Genomic DNA, 15,806 nt, shown 5'->3' with positions numbered 1-15,806 from the left:
AAAAAAAAAAAAAAAAAAAACTTACAGCTGTTGCCTAAACATACTGTATTGTCAGCCTGGGCATCTATTCCTGTCCTACAACACACCGACCTCTCTGCTTTTGTATGGATGGTGGACTACTACCATGTTCTTTTAAGGTATTGCTGGAACAAAACCACTGAGCACCCGTAAAAGTGGAATTTGTAGTTGAAGAGAATATCACACGTGTATCAGTAAATTTGAGTCATAGAGAAAAAATATTTTAGGAGTTGCAAACATGTAGTTCTTTCTCTCTTTCCCACAAATACAACACAACAGTTACACTTCTCATTCTTCATTGCAGGTGCACAAATTCTATTCTGCAAATCAGAGAATAGTGAATATGGTGCAAAACATTCACACATCCGTATCAAAAATGTTAAGTCATGGACAAATTTTACACCTTAACCTCACCTCAAATTTTATTCATAAAGCACTTTCAAAATGCAAGAGTCTTTGAGATTGATGATGATGTGCATGTTTTTCTTATTTTGATTAAAGATCATATTTTTTCATTTAGTACTGCCCTTTGGAAGTTACAGAAGATGCTTACATGTTTCCCAGAAGACAAAAAAAAAAAAAAAAAAATACAATTTATCATGTTTATCCAATTCAAAAAGTTTACATCCCCGGCTCTTAATGCATCGTGTTTCCTTCTGGAGCATCAGTGAATGTTTGAAACTTTTTTAATAGTTGTGCTTGAGTCCCTCAATTGTCCTCATTGTGAAAACATGGATCTCAAAATCATACAGTCACTGCTGGAAAGGGTTCAAATATGAAAAAGATGATGGAAAAAACAAAGAATCTGCAGGACCTGGAGGATTTTTCTGAAGAACAGAGCTCAGGTTTAACTGCTCAGAGCAAACAAGGGACTCATGAACAACCATCACAAAACTAACAACCAGTTGTGGATCATCCAGGTAAAGACACACAGTATTAATTGTATGTAAACTTTTGAACTGGGTCATTTTTATAAATGCAGCTATTTTTTTGTCTTGTGGACTTTATGTAAACATCTGATGTGTTAAGTTTATTCAGGACAGTACTAAATAAAAAAATAACATGCAATTTTCATGATCCTTCTGCAAGGGGTATGTAAACTTTTGAGCTCTACTGTATCTTTTAAATTCTTTGGAGCCTGACCATGCAGTGCTTTGTAAACAAACATTGTTTTCTGTATTTTACAGGTAACCAATGAGGAGGTTTCAACACAGGTGTTATATGATTCCTTTTACTGCTATTGGTAAAAGTCTTGCTGCAGGATTTTGGACATACTAAAGGTGTGCAACCAAGGCTTAACTTATGCCTTTTATTCACAAAGCATTACAATAATCCAGCTGTGTGGAAATAAAACCATGCACAACAGTCTCCAAATCCTTGGTTGAAAGAATATATTTCAGTTTAAACAATTTTTTTTACCTGGAAAAAAAAAAAAAAAAAAAAAAAAAAATGCTTTCACAAATCAGTTTATATGACGATCAAAGCGGAGATCGGAATCGGATGTTATTCACATAACATTGCATATTACTAGACAGTAGTCCATAACTTTCAACCAGTCCTTTCTCAGGCTGTTTATTTCCAAACATAAACTCGGCCTTAACCTAGGAAATTATTTGCAAACCACCACTTTACCTCAATCAAACACTTATGAAAGTGAACAAAGGATGTACAGTCAAACTCTAAAGGAAAGTACAATTGAAAATAATCAGCATATAAATGATAATTAATTTTATATTTCCAAAAAAATTACCCCAGGGGCAGCATAAATAAAGAGAACGGAGTTGGATCATTTAACCTTGCGGGACCCCCCAAGAGATATTTGCTGATGCAGAAACAGAGTTTCCAATCTTAACTATGCATGTCCAGTCCAGCAGATAAGAAGAGAACCGCTTAAGAGCCACACCCTTGATACCTACATAATCTCTAAGCTGACTGACTCTGAGCTGACTCTGTGCTATGTTTAATTCCAAATACAGACTGAAAAATATCCTGAATAAAAAAAATCAACTAGTTGATTATGAACAACTTTTTCTAAGATTTTATTCTTAAAATTAATTTTTGAAATAGGCCTGAAGTTTTTAAATTCCTGTGGATCCAGGATCGTCTTTAAAATGGGCTCAACAATGGCCTGCTTAAACCCTCATGGTACAGTGCCATAAAATAAATTATTAATAATCCATAAAATATTAGGACTAAAATGTCAATGACCTCCTTAAGTAGTTACGATGGAAGAACATCATAGAGTGAGGTCGTCGACTTTAAACATAGATCTTTCAACTGAGCTAAGGAAATTAATTCAAATTTACTCAAGCAATGTGAAGGATTCATTGCTTCAACTACAGTGTTCCCTACTGGTGAAATATTTGACCTTTAATTTGTTTATTTGACCTTGTCAATTAAAAAAAAAAAAAAAAAAAAAAATCCTTGGACGGGGAAGAGAAAACGTTACTAGATGGACTCAGTGCCTTATATAGTTTCAAACAAAGCCTTCGGGTTATTTACATTTTGTGGTAAAATTCACAAAAAATAAGGTCTAGCATAGGGGTGTCAAACTCATTTTAGGTTGAGGGCCGGATTGGAAAAAAATAACCATGTGCGGGCCGAATTAATAAAAAAAACAAAACAAAAAAAAAAAACACCTTAGTGCGCTGATAGTTGCATTAATATTAGTAAATATTATTATTAGTACATAATATTAGTAACTAGTACACTGTTCCTTAAAACTGCATTTGTTTTTTATAGTGAAAAAATTGTTAGATTTTTAAAATAATGCTTTTTTAAATATTTGTTTTTATTAGTAATGCACCTATTTAGATTTTTTGTGGCCATTTCCAATTTTTTTTGGGAAGCAAATTGGTTGATTCTGAAACTGGTTGCACATTTTTTTTTTTTTAAAGCAAATTTATTTGTTGTTTATTTGTTCAAAAAAAATGTGTAGCTCTTTGATATTAGAGGCAAACCCTGCATTTTTATCACAATCCCAACAAAGATGTTATGCACATGAGCAGTTGTTTTTAATTTAAATTATTGTATAATTTCAAGATTAACAGCAAAAACAGCATGGTCTGACTTTAGCTTTGTGAAATTATGCTACATAAGATACCTGCACAAAACAAAATCAGCAGACGGACTGAATGAAAATGCAAATTAACTCTCTGACAGTAGGTGGTGTTATGGAACAGCAGTGATATAGCGTTTCCATGGTTACCGCTATACACAAAGCTGCATTTATAAATAGGCTACTACTTTATACAGAAATAAGAGGAAAAGCCATCAAAACTTTTCTGAAGACAGTTCCCTTCAGAGATACATTCATATCAACCCCAATTTAATATTTATATTATTATTCCTATTTTTCGCGAACAGTAAGCTTGTGCATGGTACAGTATTTTCTCTGCTGGCGCGTCCGTTCTCCTCTTTGTGTCCATATTCAACGTGTGCCTGTGTTAACATCCTGTTTACAGACTTCGTAAATATTTCCACACAAATGAAATTTTGGGAAATTATTACAAAGCACTTTGTTTGCAAGCCCAGAATAAAGATTGACCAAAATAAAACAAACAAAAAAAAGTTTGGATTTATGACTAGTGCATCTCTATTTTTTTTTTAAATTATAGTTCAAATCATCCCGTGGGCCGGATTGGACACCTTTGTGGGCCGTATGTTTGACACCCCTGGCAGCTGTAAACAATCAAGATGCTGTTGAATTCTTGCAAATTATCTTAAAGCCACTTAAGCATGCCGACAAAGATTCATAGTAACACATTTAACCACGGTTGTTTATTTACTCTTTGATTTCTCATTTTAAAAGGTGTGACATTATCCAAGATCTCTGAACAGACATGACTGAAAGAATTTACCAATTCCTCAGGTCCTACAGAAGGCAAAGTTGTAGAAATCATAGGAGGAGATAACGCCTTAGAACTAAAAGCCATTAAAAACGCACTAGCTGTAGATCTTTATCCCAAAAGAAAACACCAAATCAAGCATATGAAAAATGAAACGAATCAACCAAATTTAAAGATTCTTTGATTATAGGTTTACAAGGACAACAAACATATTATATAAAAATCACCCAGGATCAAAATCCAATCTGCAGATGGAAGCGCCATAGATAAAAACTCATAAAATTCATCTAGAAATTTCTTGTTGAATCCGATAGGCCTATATATCAGGGTACAAAGCACCACTAAGGGCAGGTCAATCTTAATTAATTAAACTTCAAAACTCTCAAAACTTTCAACAGGCAATAACTTGCACTTAATCATTAAAAATTGCAGCCATACCTCCACCCCGATGAGTAGTCCTCAAGGCACTTAAAAAAAAAAATTACACCTAGAGGGTAAGAGTTCAGCAAGAGGGCTCATATCAGCACCATTTAACCATGCCTCAGTAATAAAAAGAACATCTAATCCATGTGTTACATAAAAGTTATTTAAAATAAAATAAAAAGTTGACAGATGATCATGCATTTATCAAGGCCATATGCACTGTAGTCGACTCAAGCTTATTAGAAGAAATGACACAGCTCCGCTGACCCAGTCCGTCTCACAGGACACAAATGTGAGTGAACCACTGGTTCCTCTCAACGTTGTCCAAGACAATGGTACTGATGGAACAGGGAAAACAGGTACAAGATAGGAAAGCTACAACTCAGTCACTGATCTTACTCCACTGAACAGGCTGCTCAGTTTCTTAAAGGCTTAGTTCACCAAAAAATGAAAATTATCCCATAATTTACTCACCCTCAAGCCATCCCTAGGTGTGTATGGCTAACTTCTTTCAGTCAAAAACAATCAGAGTTATATTTTTAAAAAAAAAAATATATATATATATTCCGGCCATACGTTTTTGTAAGAAAAATATCCATATTTATAACTTTATAGACTATAATCTCTAGCTTCCAGTAACGTCCGTCCGCACATTGACGAGAGAGACGAGTTCCAGCATATGACGTAGGACGTAGGTGAGAGTAGATGTCTCTCACGGTTCAAACAAATAAGGCTGGGCAACAAACTCAAGCTCCTCCGACATCTCTCATTTTAGACTTCTAATTCGTGATTTAATTTGGTGTTTTATTTTGCTCTTTCCTCTGTGCTTCCGCGTTCATCACTATGTCATGTGTCAGGTCAAAGTTCACTCTTCCGCCAAAATAGACTCGCTTATGGAAGCCAGTGATTCTAGTTAATAAAGTTATAAATATGGATATTTTTCCCCCTCACAAAATCAGATTACTTCACTTCAGATGACCTTTATTAACCCCCCTGGAGCCGTATGGATTTCTTTTATGATGGATGGATGTGCTTTTTTTGGGCTTCAAAATCACGGTTACTATTCACTCCCATTATAAAGCTGGGAATAACAGACAGGATATATTTTAATATAACCCAGATTGTGTTTGGCTGAAAGAAGAAAGTCATATACACCTAGGATAGTTTGAGGGCGAGTAAATTATGGGATAATTTATAACCCTTCAAGTTTAACCAAGGCTCCAGCACATCTGCCTCATCTCCTACGTCATCTCTTCTTCCAGCACACGCAGCCAGATATGTGACACATTTGAAATGCCTGAAACATGCATGGCTTTTCCGCAAACAGCTTCATATTCAAATTGTGGCTCCATATGTGACCCTGGACCACAAAAGTAGCACGGGTATATTTGTAGCAATAGCCAACAATACATTGTATGGGTCAAAATTATTGACTCTTTTTTAATGCCAAAAATCATTAGGATATTAAGTAAAAATCATGTTCCATGAAGATATTTTGTAAATTTCCTACTGTAAATATATCAAAAATTTATTTTTGTGAGTGGATATGCATTGGTAAGGACTTCATTTGGACAATTTTAAAGGCGATTTTCTCAATATTTAGATTTTTCGCACCCTCAGATTTCAGATGTTCAAATAATTGTATCTGAGCCAAATATTGTCCTATACTAACAAACCATACATCAATGGAAAGCTTATTTATTCAGCTTTCAGATGACCCTTATGACTGGTTTTGTGGTCCAGGGTCACATATATCGAGAGAGCGAGAGCGAGAGAGAGAGAGAGAGAGAGCGAGAGAGAGCGAGAGCGAGAGCGAGAGCGAGAGAGCGAGAGAGAGAGAGAGGGATTAACTACAAGAACTTTTTCTCTGTTACAGATACAAGTGTGGCTTTACTCTGCAACTACAAATTCCACTGTCAGAGGTGCTCAGTTATTTTGCTCTATTAACACCTTAATATTTTGCATGTCCAAATTAGATGTATGCAAATATAAGCAAGGTGCAATGATAGTTAATGGTGATTGAGACTATCAGTCTCTTAATGTTTTACCTTGCATTTCCTCCTGTGTCCCACTGAAAATAAAGTCATACTTTTTTGGTACAAAATATCAGTGTAAACTTGAGTTTTATTCTTGAGTCAATAATTTCTTTAATTTGTAACTTGACAAGTTATACTATTTAGACTAGTTATATTAGTCTTTAAATTATTTTGTACATCTACTGAATGCATGAATGTGAATGTCTTATTAATATTTAGCTGTTTAATCTTAAGATTTATATACAGAAAGTTTTTATTTGCAGAAAGTTCTCTAAAGATTATAACTTGAAACATGTTAGTATGATCTAACATTAAGGCATGTTTCTATCACGTTATAACATATTGCTAGCATGATTTAACATGTTAACATTTTCCTAACATGTTTTAACAAGTTGCTAATATGTTTTAAGATGTTTTAACACATTGCTAACATGATTTTGCCTAATACTTGCATGTTTTAGCATACTACTAGCATGATCACGTTGTTAACAACATATTTGTTAACACGTTTTAACATTGCTTTCATGTTTTTAACATGATTTAGCACGCTGCTACCATGGTTCTAACATGCTGTTAACATGACTTAGCATGTCGGTACTATCTTTTAACATGTTGCTAGCAGGGCTAGAAATCAACTTTCCTATTAAGGGGCAATATTTGTGACTTTTAGGGGCATTTTTTTGGTGACCAAAGGGACATTTTTGGTTCACTTAGATCCTATTTTGAGGGAACAATCATTTTCTTGTGGCCACCTGAATGACACAGCAACTTGGGATTATCACAAATATATGAATTAACATTTTATTTTAAATTAAGAATGACAAAGACAGTGCAGCATATATAATATAATATAATATAATATAATATAATATTAACGCATTGTAAAATAAAATAACTAGCCTCCGCCAGACCGCCTTCTGTATTCAACTTATGAAAAAAAGAGACATTACACTTTCTTAAGTTGAATACAAAAGGTGGTCTGGCCATCAGGGTGATTATTAATATATCTCTGATTGTATTCATCTGAAAGAAGAAAGTCATACCTAGGATGGCTTGAGGGTGAGTAAATCATGGGGTAACTTTCACTTTAAAGTGAACTAATCCTTTAACACGTTCCCAATAGTTACTACGTAGTGGCCACGGCAAAACTAGGTGAAGGTAAATCAGAAGATTTTATTTCTGTTTTATCAGTCTGTTTTTGAGAGTTTTGTAAGATATGGTATTACAGCATGCTATGGAAACGTGACAAAAATAAAATCTAAACTTGCACGACTTGCTTACATGCTGCTCTAAAAATTGTAGGGTGGGAACAGAAACCTACACAGGAGCTGTATGAGGTATCTATTTTAAGACAAGTTAAGAAAATTGTTGCTGATGACATTTTATATGAGAATTTTAACATGTTACCCTCAGGGAGACGATTGAGGATTTTGATGTGCAAATCAAATCACTACAAAAATTATTTTGTGCCAACTATGGTTAAATTAATCAATAGAGAATTGCAAAAATTTGGTGTATATTTTTTGTATGTATATATTTATTTATTTATTTATTTATTTATTTATGAGTAATTTATTGTATGTTATGTACTGTGTTGTCTAATGTTGCATACTGGCCATGTGATGATTGTCCAAGATGAAGTATATTCAATATTCTATTCAAGTATATTCTATTCTATTCACATTACAAATCTGGTGAAATGGTGCACATTGCGTTCCCAGATGAATGTTATAAGCAACCCAAACTCACAGCATATGCAGAGCTGGAGTTTGATAACAGAGCTGCTGCTCAGATGAGTTTGTGTGGAGCTGCATTTTACTGTGAACGAAGCTGCTCCGAGATGCTGTACGGAACACATTACCTGCGCGCATGTAAATAATTAAAGCGTCGCACTTCACTCTGAAACCCGCAGCGCATATATTTATTTAATTAAATTACAGCCTTTGTGATTTCACAATAGCATGCTATATTATGATTTTTAAATGGTTTTAATATATTGTACAGCCTTAAATGTCTAATAATGCGGTTCATGGATTCTTGTCTGTGGAATGCGTCGCTTCCGGTATTTTGGCTGTTAATCAATTCATTTCAATTAACCCCATTCATTTCAAACCCTTGCTAGCATGCTTCTAGATATAGATATAGATCAAGCCAACTTAAATGACTATTAACTTTAAGTGATCCATGATAAGCAGTTAACAACTAAGACACCCACCTGCTACAAGATCACCGAAACCAATAGTTGTCAAAGTGACAAAAGAAAAATACAAGCCCTCGATATAGGTCCAGCCTTCTTGAGACATGAATACAAATGGAGGAATCACCAAATGGACCAGCACACCCCATAACAGAAAGACAGCTGTGCAGGTGAACTGTGTTTTCCGCTTTGAGAAGCCAAAAAAAAAAAAAAAAAAAAAGAAAAAGAAAAAAAAAAAAAAGAATAAGCTTATAACAAAAATAGATTTTCAAAATGCAGTTAGAAGTTCTCATAGCTATTATTATTATTATTATTATTATTATTATTATATTAAAATACAATGGCTGTGTGTGGTTGCTCCTTACCAATGTTACCCCTTTCTTAGTAAGATATCGCCCAAGGTGTTTAGCTCTTCCACCAAAAAACTTTCCAAGTTCACTGATCCAGGTGAAACACAGCGGCACTCCAAAAAGACCATAAAATATACAGAAAACCCTCCCTGAAGGCGTTTTGGGTGCAATATTTCCATAACCTGTGGAAAGAAACCATTTTTTGGTGAAAATTGATTGCAGATTATAGTAAATACAATTTATCTCATTACTTTGATGTTCTATCTTTGGACATGGCTTTCAAGTATTTCTCTTAGTATTAAGCAAAGAAACAAAAACACTGTACTGAACCCTTGTTTGTAATGATATATAGGGATATGACTGAAAGACTCAGAATAATGGGAAATAATAATAATAACAACAACAACAACTACTACTACTACTACTACTACTACTACTACTACTACTACTACTACTACTACTACTACTACTACTACTACTACTACTACTACTACTACTACTACTACTACTACTACTACTACTACTACTACTACTACTACTTATTATAAATTATTTTTGTGCTAATTGTTAATTGATTATTTCTCCAAGTTACTGCTTAAATGGACCAGATCCTTACCTATAGTTGTGATAACTGTAGCTGCGAAGATGACGGCATTGGGCCAGTTCCAGTTGTTGAAGGCTTTGTCCCCTGTGATGGTGATGCCTTGTCCTGCAGCATCAGACACCACCTATTCCACAATTAAACAAACTGATGAAAAAAGCCATACATTCAATTTGAATACAGTATAACAACAAGACAGTTAATTTTCTAGAGAAGCATGTGGATATGTTATGTCTGAGACCAGAGATTATATCCTCTCAAGCCAGCCCCCTGGGAATGCTGATGAGCCTGCCATAGCCAAAATGTCATCTGTCCCTAGGACATGAGTGGGCCATACCTTAAATAAAAGTTTCTCTGAGCTTAGATCATCATGCAAAGATATTATAGAGATATAGTGAACAAGGCTTAATACGTCCCTTAATCACAGATAAAAGAATCTGTTGAGTGCAAATATTATACAGAAAAACGCTTACTTAAACAAGAGTTCTCTCTCTCTCCTCTGAGACCTTGCATGTAAAATTAGGGAATAAACATTTATGCAGCTTGGATCTGACAACTTAGTAGGTTTGCTCATTGCATGTCAATGTTTGTTCTTAGCAATAACAAGACATTATTCTGCTGCCACACACATAGATAAGATCCCCTCAAGCAGTGTTTCTCAAACTTTTTCAGCCATTCCCCACTGTGGAGGTAGGGAAGGGTTTCGAGCCCCACCTGTCCCCAATCGCTCCAACAAAATGTTAATAAACTAGGCTTTAAGTTTAACTGTTAAAATGTATTAACATTTATTAACATTACTTTTTTTTTTTTTTTTTTTTAAACATAACATCAAATAGCATTAAAAACTTTCAAATAGAGAAAATAAAAGTGCAATTATATTATCACTTTGCATTATAATTTATTATATATAAATTATAAATTAAATATTAAATTATTAATAATTTAACATTAATTATATAATAATATAAATAATTAATGTTAAGTTTTTTTTTTTTTATGCGACCATCCATGGCGACGCGTCATGCTCACGTCACGTCACACACCGCTAATGCTTTTATTTCGTTTCTCCTTAAAAAAAAATAAAAAAATAATAATAATAAAAAAAACCTTTACGAAAAAAAAAAAATTGTTTCTCTTTTTTTTTTTTTTTTTTTTAATTCAAAATATTCACAACTTTGCTTACCAGTGGCCTGTTGCACAAAGCCGGTTTCAGTTTCTACCCAGGTAAGTTCAAGATTAGTTTGAGCAAACTCAGTTTTTTCGGGTTTATGAAGGTGGATTGGTTTTTAGCGGGGTTTGTTGCTATGGTAACTGACGCTACATGGCTAACCTGCTCCGGAGCAGGTTTTATTCTGGGTTAGAGATCGTAAACCCAAACTCGACCAATCAGCTGTGAGTACAGTGACATGTATCTGATGCAATAAAGCCACTCCCCCTGTATCTCTCGCTCCAAATTAAATCAGTTTATAGTGAAAACATTTTAGAGACAAAATTTCTCAACATTTGCTGTTAATTATTAATTATATTTATATTAAATTAAAATTATGAATAATTAATGACATTCATATAATTAGGCCGATTATATTAATTGACAATATTAAACTTTGCTTTTAAATTAAAATAAATATAATACATGCATAATATATAAAGCTTTTAAACAGATTAAGCTTACATGTAGGCCTATTCTTTTGAGCTCTTTGTGAAACTATAGCCTATTAATTATTTGGTCTATTTGTTTGATTCACATGCATTGATATAGTCAGATATTTTCTTTCAGCTGCCTTATCAAACTTTCACTGCAGCAGCAGTGTTTATTCCTGCTTTGTAAATGCGTTTTATTTCATATTTTTCATAACGATCTCTTAATCTTTGGAAGCCACATGAATTGCGCGGCTCTCTCGCGAGAAGTGAATTAAACTTACGTTCTTCTTGTTCCGTGTGATTGGCTGTTTGCCGCATGTGCCAGACTTTCAGGTGCACGCGCTTTGCAAACTCTGGATTAAACCTGAGTTGACAGAGAAAGTTGTGCAACAGTTGAACCTGATCTAAACCAGGTTGGATTTATCTGGATTTGTCAACTGCAAACCTACTCTGAAACTCAGAGTTTGTTCAACTAGCTTCATGCAACAGGCCACATGTCATCAACTGATATTCCGATTCTGAAATGTTCAGAATGGCCCTGACAGTAACCCATATTTTAGTGTCAAATCTATTGTTAGTCTTGACTCTCTGCCTATTAGCCCATATCTGCCTTTGAACATATTTTCATCTATTACTAGGATTTGCCTCTCATTGGACATGTCTATGATATGCTATATATAGAATTCAGAAACCCTTATTATTAGTGACACCGGTGGCCTTTCAGTGAACTGCAGCCAGGAAATTATTGCTCATGCTCACGCTCGTGCACACATAACGTACAAGAGACTGAACGTGAGGTCATTAAAATTGCACTGTTATAATAGATTGATTATAAAGTATATTTTAGACTACAGACTATATAGATTAGGCTATGTGAGACTATAGTTTGAATGAATCCCTTTTCTTTGCATGACACATTGACATTACAATACAGAACAGCTCTTTCAGCATTATCCTGAACATTGTATAAGCATTCATTTCAAATGTCATAGAACGGAAAAGAGAGGATCTCGGGAGTGAGCATAAACATCACATCCTTTTGATTTTGAAATATGTAAATAATATGCAAATATGTAAATAATAAAATATTTTGATTTTCCGGGGCTATATGTAAAAATAAATTGTGACATATAGCCCCTTTAATAGGGTCTCAGTCTGCCCTTTTCAGAGTTTACAGTCAGCCATTTTGCCAAAAATATATATATCAGAAAAATCTTCAGCTGATCTTTTACAACTTGAGAAGTACAAGGACTGTTGCATAAGCATGACAAGACTATACAAAGGAGCTGGACACACAAGTAGCCTTGCTCAAAAACTGAAGAAGCTTTTTAGTCAGCATTTTCGATGGATGTGGGCATGGATTGTAATAAGACGTGTTCTTTGGATGGTTTACCACAACTTCTGGAACAAATAAACATCACACTATGCAACGTTGCATTTCAACATCTCTCTTTCTTTGAATATAAGGTTGGACTGTTATAGTGTTTGTCTGAAGATTTACAGTAGGAGGTGATTTTTTTCTCGTGATTCTTCAGTACTCCCAGAAATGTTTGTAGTAGGGTGCATTCTTGTACCACATGCATCTTAAATTTGTGGATTTGTTTGTTTTTGATTGGTGGCTGGATGAACTGTTACAGTGTTATTTATTTAGTTATTTTATTAGCATTATTTTTTAAGTTAGGCTACTGGTTTTAAAAATAGATTTTTTTTCCCTTTGATATATTGATACTGTGATTTATATATATAATTTTTTTTTTTTTACATCATAGGCTATGCTTTGTACACAGTATTGGTACTGTACACTGTCATTTAACAGTATGTAGGCCTATACCTTTTTGTTGTCAAACAATACAACAAAAAAAGTTTAATATTTGCTTTTTAAAGCCCTTTAATCCCCATGGCAGGTCTCCAGGCAGCAGTGGAAGATCCTCTGAATGATCTTTACCTACCCACAAAGCTTCACTTTTGTCCTAATTGACTTTGGCCGATGAAGCCTTCTCACAAACAAAGTGCATCAGACAAAACCTTAATCCTCTTGTGCGTTATCAACTGTGATATCATCTGCATAAGCACTTAAAACAATCCCCGATTTCACATCAGGATGTTTAACCCTAAATATATCAACAAGATCATTTGCTTTTTATTAACTTTGATAAACAAGATGATGATTGAATATGAGGTTCATCAGTAGTACAATTAATAAAATTTCCTGTACAATTCCACTTAAAACAGGCAACCCTTAAACAAGCAAGAGTGGAAAATTGTTTTTTTTAAAACAAATTCAAAGAAATTTGAGATATTTATATATTCTGGATTTTTGATATTTGGATATATTGCCCTATTGAGGTATAAAAAAAAGCCAAAGTCATAAATGTGTTTTATGTGAATGTAATATGCAAAATAGGTTGCATGTACGACAAGGGTCCTAAAACTGGGAAATTTCTTGTGTTTTTACACTGCTGAACTGTCTCATCTTCAACCTTAGAGCTGGTCAACTCTGGCTTGAGGGCCACTCTCCTGCAGAGTTCAGCGCCTAATCAGACACACATGCCTGTCATTTCCAAGTAAATCTGATGACTTTTAGCTGGTTTTGCTGTGTTTAATTAGAGTTGGAGCTAAACTCTGCAGAATAGAAGCCCTTCCAGGAGCAGGGTTGGACACCCCTGTTCTATCCTGCAAAAAAAACATCTAGCTGAAAATGTGAAGATGTAGTCAACTAAATATAATATCAGTATAACGTGAATATTAACATTTGTGCAATTTTTATTGTCAACATTGTGGATTAAACTTTTTTCTTTACCTAATCTGGCAAAGTATCTCAGGGGATACGGGTGTTTCAAAATGTGCTAAATAACAGCATGAACAACATATGATTTAATTTTCTTCTTCAGCATCTTAAGATAATATTCACAATTAATAGTAGTAGTTTTATTGCTTTTTTTTTACTGAAGAAAAGTAAGATTAATATACTACCTTACGCAAAGTCGGAATATCCAGCACCATGGGCAAATGTGTTGGTTTTAGGTCAGTTTGACAAAAGGAACAGATACATTGAACAAAGTCATATGACCCACATACTCAGAGACTCAACTATGATAATAAAAACAATATTGAAAAAAAAAAAAAAAAAAAATCATTGCCTGTTTAAGAAACATCCAAGAAACACCAATAAACATCAGTCTTTCATACCCTGTATTTGGTGCATGCACATTATTAAATAAATGACCCCCCTCAATAGGAGCTTTAAAGACAACCATTTACTGGTTCTTCTGTGCTCAAAACAGTAACCCTTATACCAAGTGAGAAGAAAATTGCAACTCTTGCACTCAAATTACTTTAATTGATTAATTTATACAACCCTTTCTACTACATTCCCCATTCAACCTCATTAGCTACAATGCTACAAGCTACAAGAATACTCTGTGTGCCAAAAAAACAAAATGACTACTTTTCAACAATATCTAGTGATGGCCTATTTCAAAACACTGCTTCATGAAGCTTCTGAGCTTCATGAATCTTTCGTTTCAAATTAGTGATTCGGATCTATCAAACGGCTAAACTGCTGAAATCACATGACTTTGACGCTCTGATCCACTGATTCGATTCATAAAGCTCTGAAGCAGTGTTTTTTGAAATCGGCCCATCACTAGATATTGTTGAAAAGTCGTTATTTTTTTTTTTTTTTTGGCACACAAAAAGTATTCTTGTCGCTTTATAATATTAAAACCGAACCACTGAACTCACATGAACCGTTCTAAATATGTTTTTAGTACCTTTATGGACCTTCAATGTCTTTGTTCTCAATAGAGGCCTCACTGAGCCATCGGATTTCATCAACAATATCTTAATTTGTGTTCCGAAGATGAACGAAGGTCTTACGGGTGTAGAACGACATGAGGGTGATTAATAAATGACATTATTTTCATTTTTGGGTGAACCCTTTAATGCATGTTTGTGCATATCCCTCCACCCCATTAATAGTGAGAGAACTCTTAAAACTTCCATGTGTAAGTTCGAGAGAGAAGGAAATAAACAGACAACATGTGATGCATGAAATTGGTCAGCTATAGTTTAAAGCCTTTGACATGCTCTTTTTTTCCACTTTTCTATATTTTTTTAATTGCTGTTACAGGTTTCTTTAAACGAAACCTTTTCTTCTCACTTAGGAGCTCAAATCCCACATTCTTTTGATGTACTGTAAATTACTTCTCAAATTTCTCAACGTCATGAAAAAAGTCCCAAATGTGTCATCTAGAAAACGTTTACAGTGGGGGATCATTTTGAGAGAGCTCTTGAGAGTTCATGTCAACACTACACAGAAAATCTCCCTGTGAAAATGAAACAATGTCTTATAGAGGTGCGGTCTCATCTGACAAAGCTTCATCCATTACATATTTTGCTGCAGATAAACTCCACTGGTACAATGGTGGATTACCACTTGTACTTGGTACAGAGTGCATTCCATACGCGTCAACTTTTTCAACATCCAGTGTTTCATCAATAACACTCAGGAATCTCATGTCGAACTCAGTGTAAGCATGAGTTTAGATGTAGTGCCAATCTCTAATCCTGAAGCAATGCCTTCAACTCATCACTCCTGATGCAGGCAGGCAGGCGTGCATTTTATGACCAACAAAGCATCCAAAACACTTCAAGCTACCGGTTGTTCTGTAGATCATATGTATGTTTTTC

At 34.4% G+C, this 15,806-nt stretch overlaps 1 protein-coding gene across 1 annotated transcript in view; it reads right to left on the bottom strand.

Annotated features, from left to right (window-relative positions):
- kcnk5a (potassium channel, subfamily K, member 5a) overlaps positions 1-15,806 on the bottom strand; it is a 33,003-nt gene that overhangs the window by 4,288 nt on the left and 12,909 nt on the right. Inside the window, exons 2-4 of the mRNA XM_051867791.1 lie at positions 9,489-9,600; positions 8,888-9,054; positions 8,541-8,709 (exon numbers count right to left, since the gene is read on the bottom strand). Of these exons, the coding sequence (XP_051723751.1) occupies positions 8,541-8,709; positions 8,888-9,054; positions 9,489-9,600 (448 nt within the window). The remainder of the gene's footprint in view (positions 1-8,540; positions 8,710-8,887; positions 9,055-9,488; positions 9,601-15,806) is intronic.

Source organism: Ctenopharyngodon idella, chromosome 17 (assembly GCF_019924925.1).
Source record: "Ctenopharyngodon idella isolate HZGC_01 chromosome 17, HZGC01, whole genome shotgun sequence".
NCBI lineage: Eukaryota > Metazoa > Chordata > Actinopteri > Cypriniformes > Xenocyprididae > Ctenopharyngodon > Ctenopharyngodon idella.
This window is presented reverse-complemented; position numbering and strand designations above follow the sequence as displayed.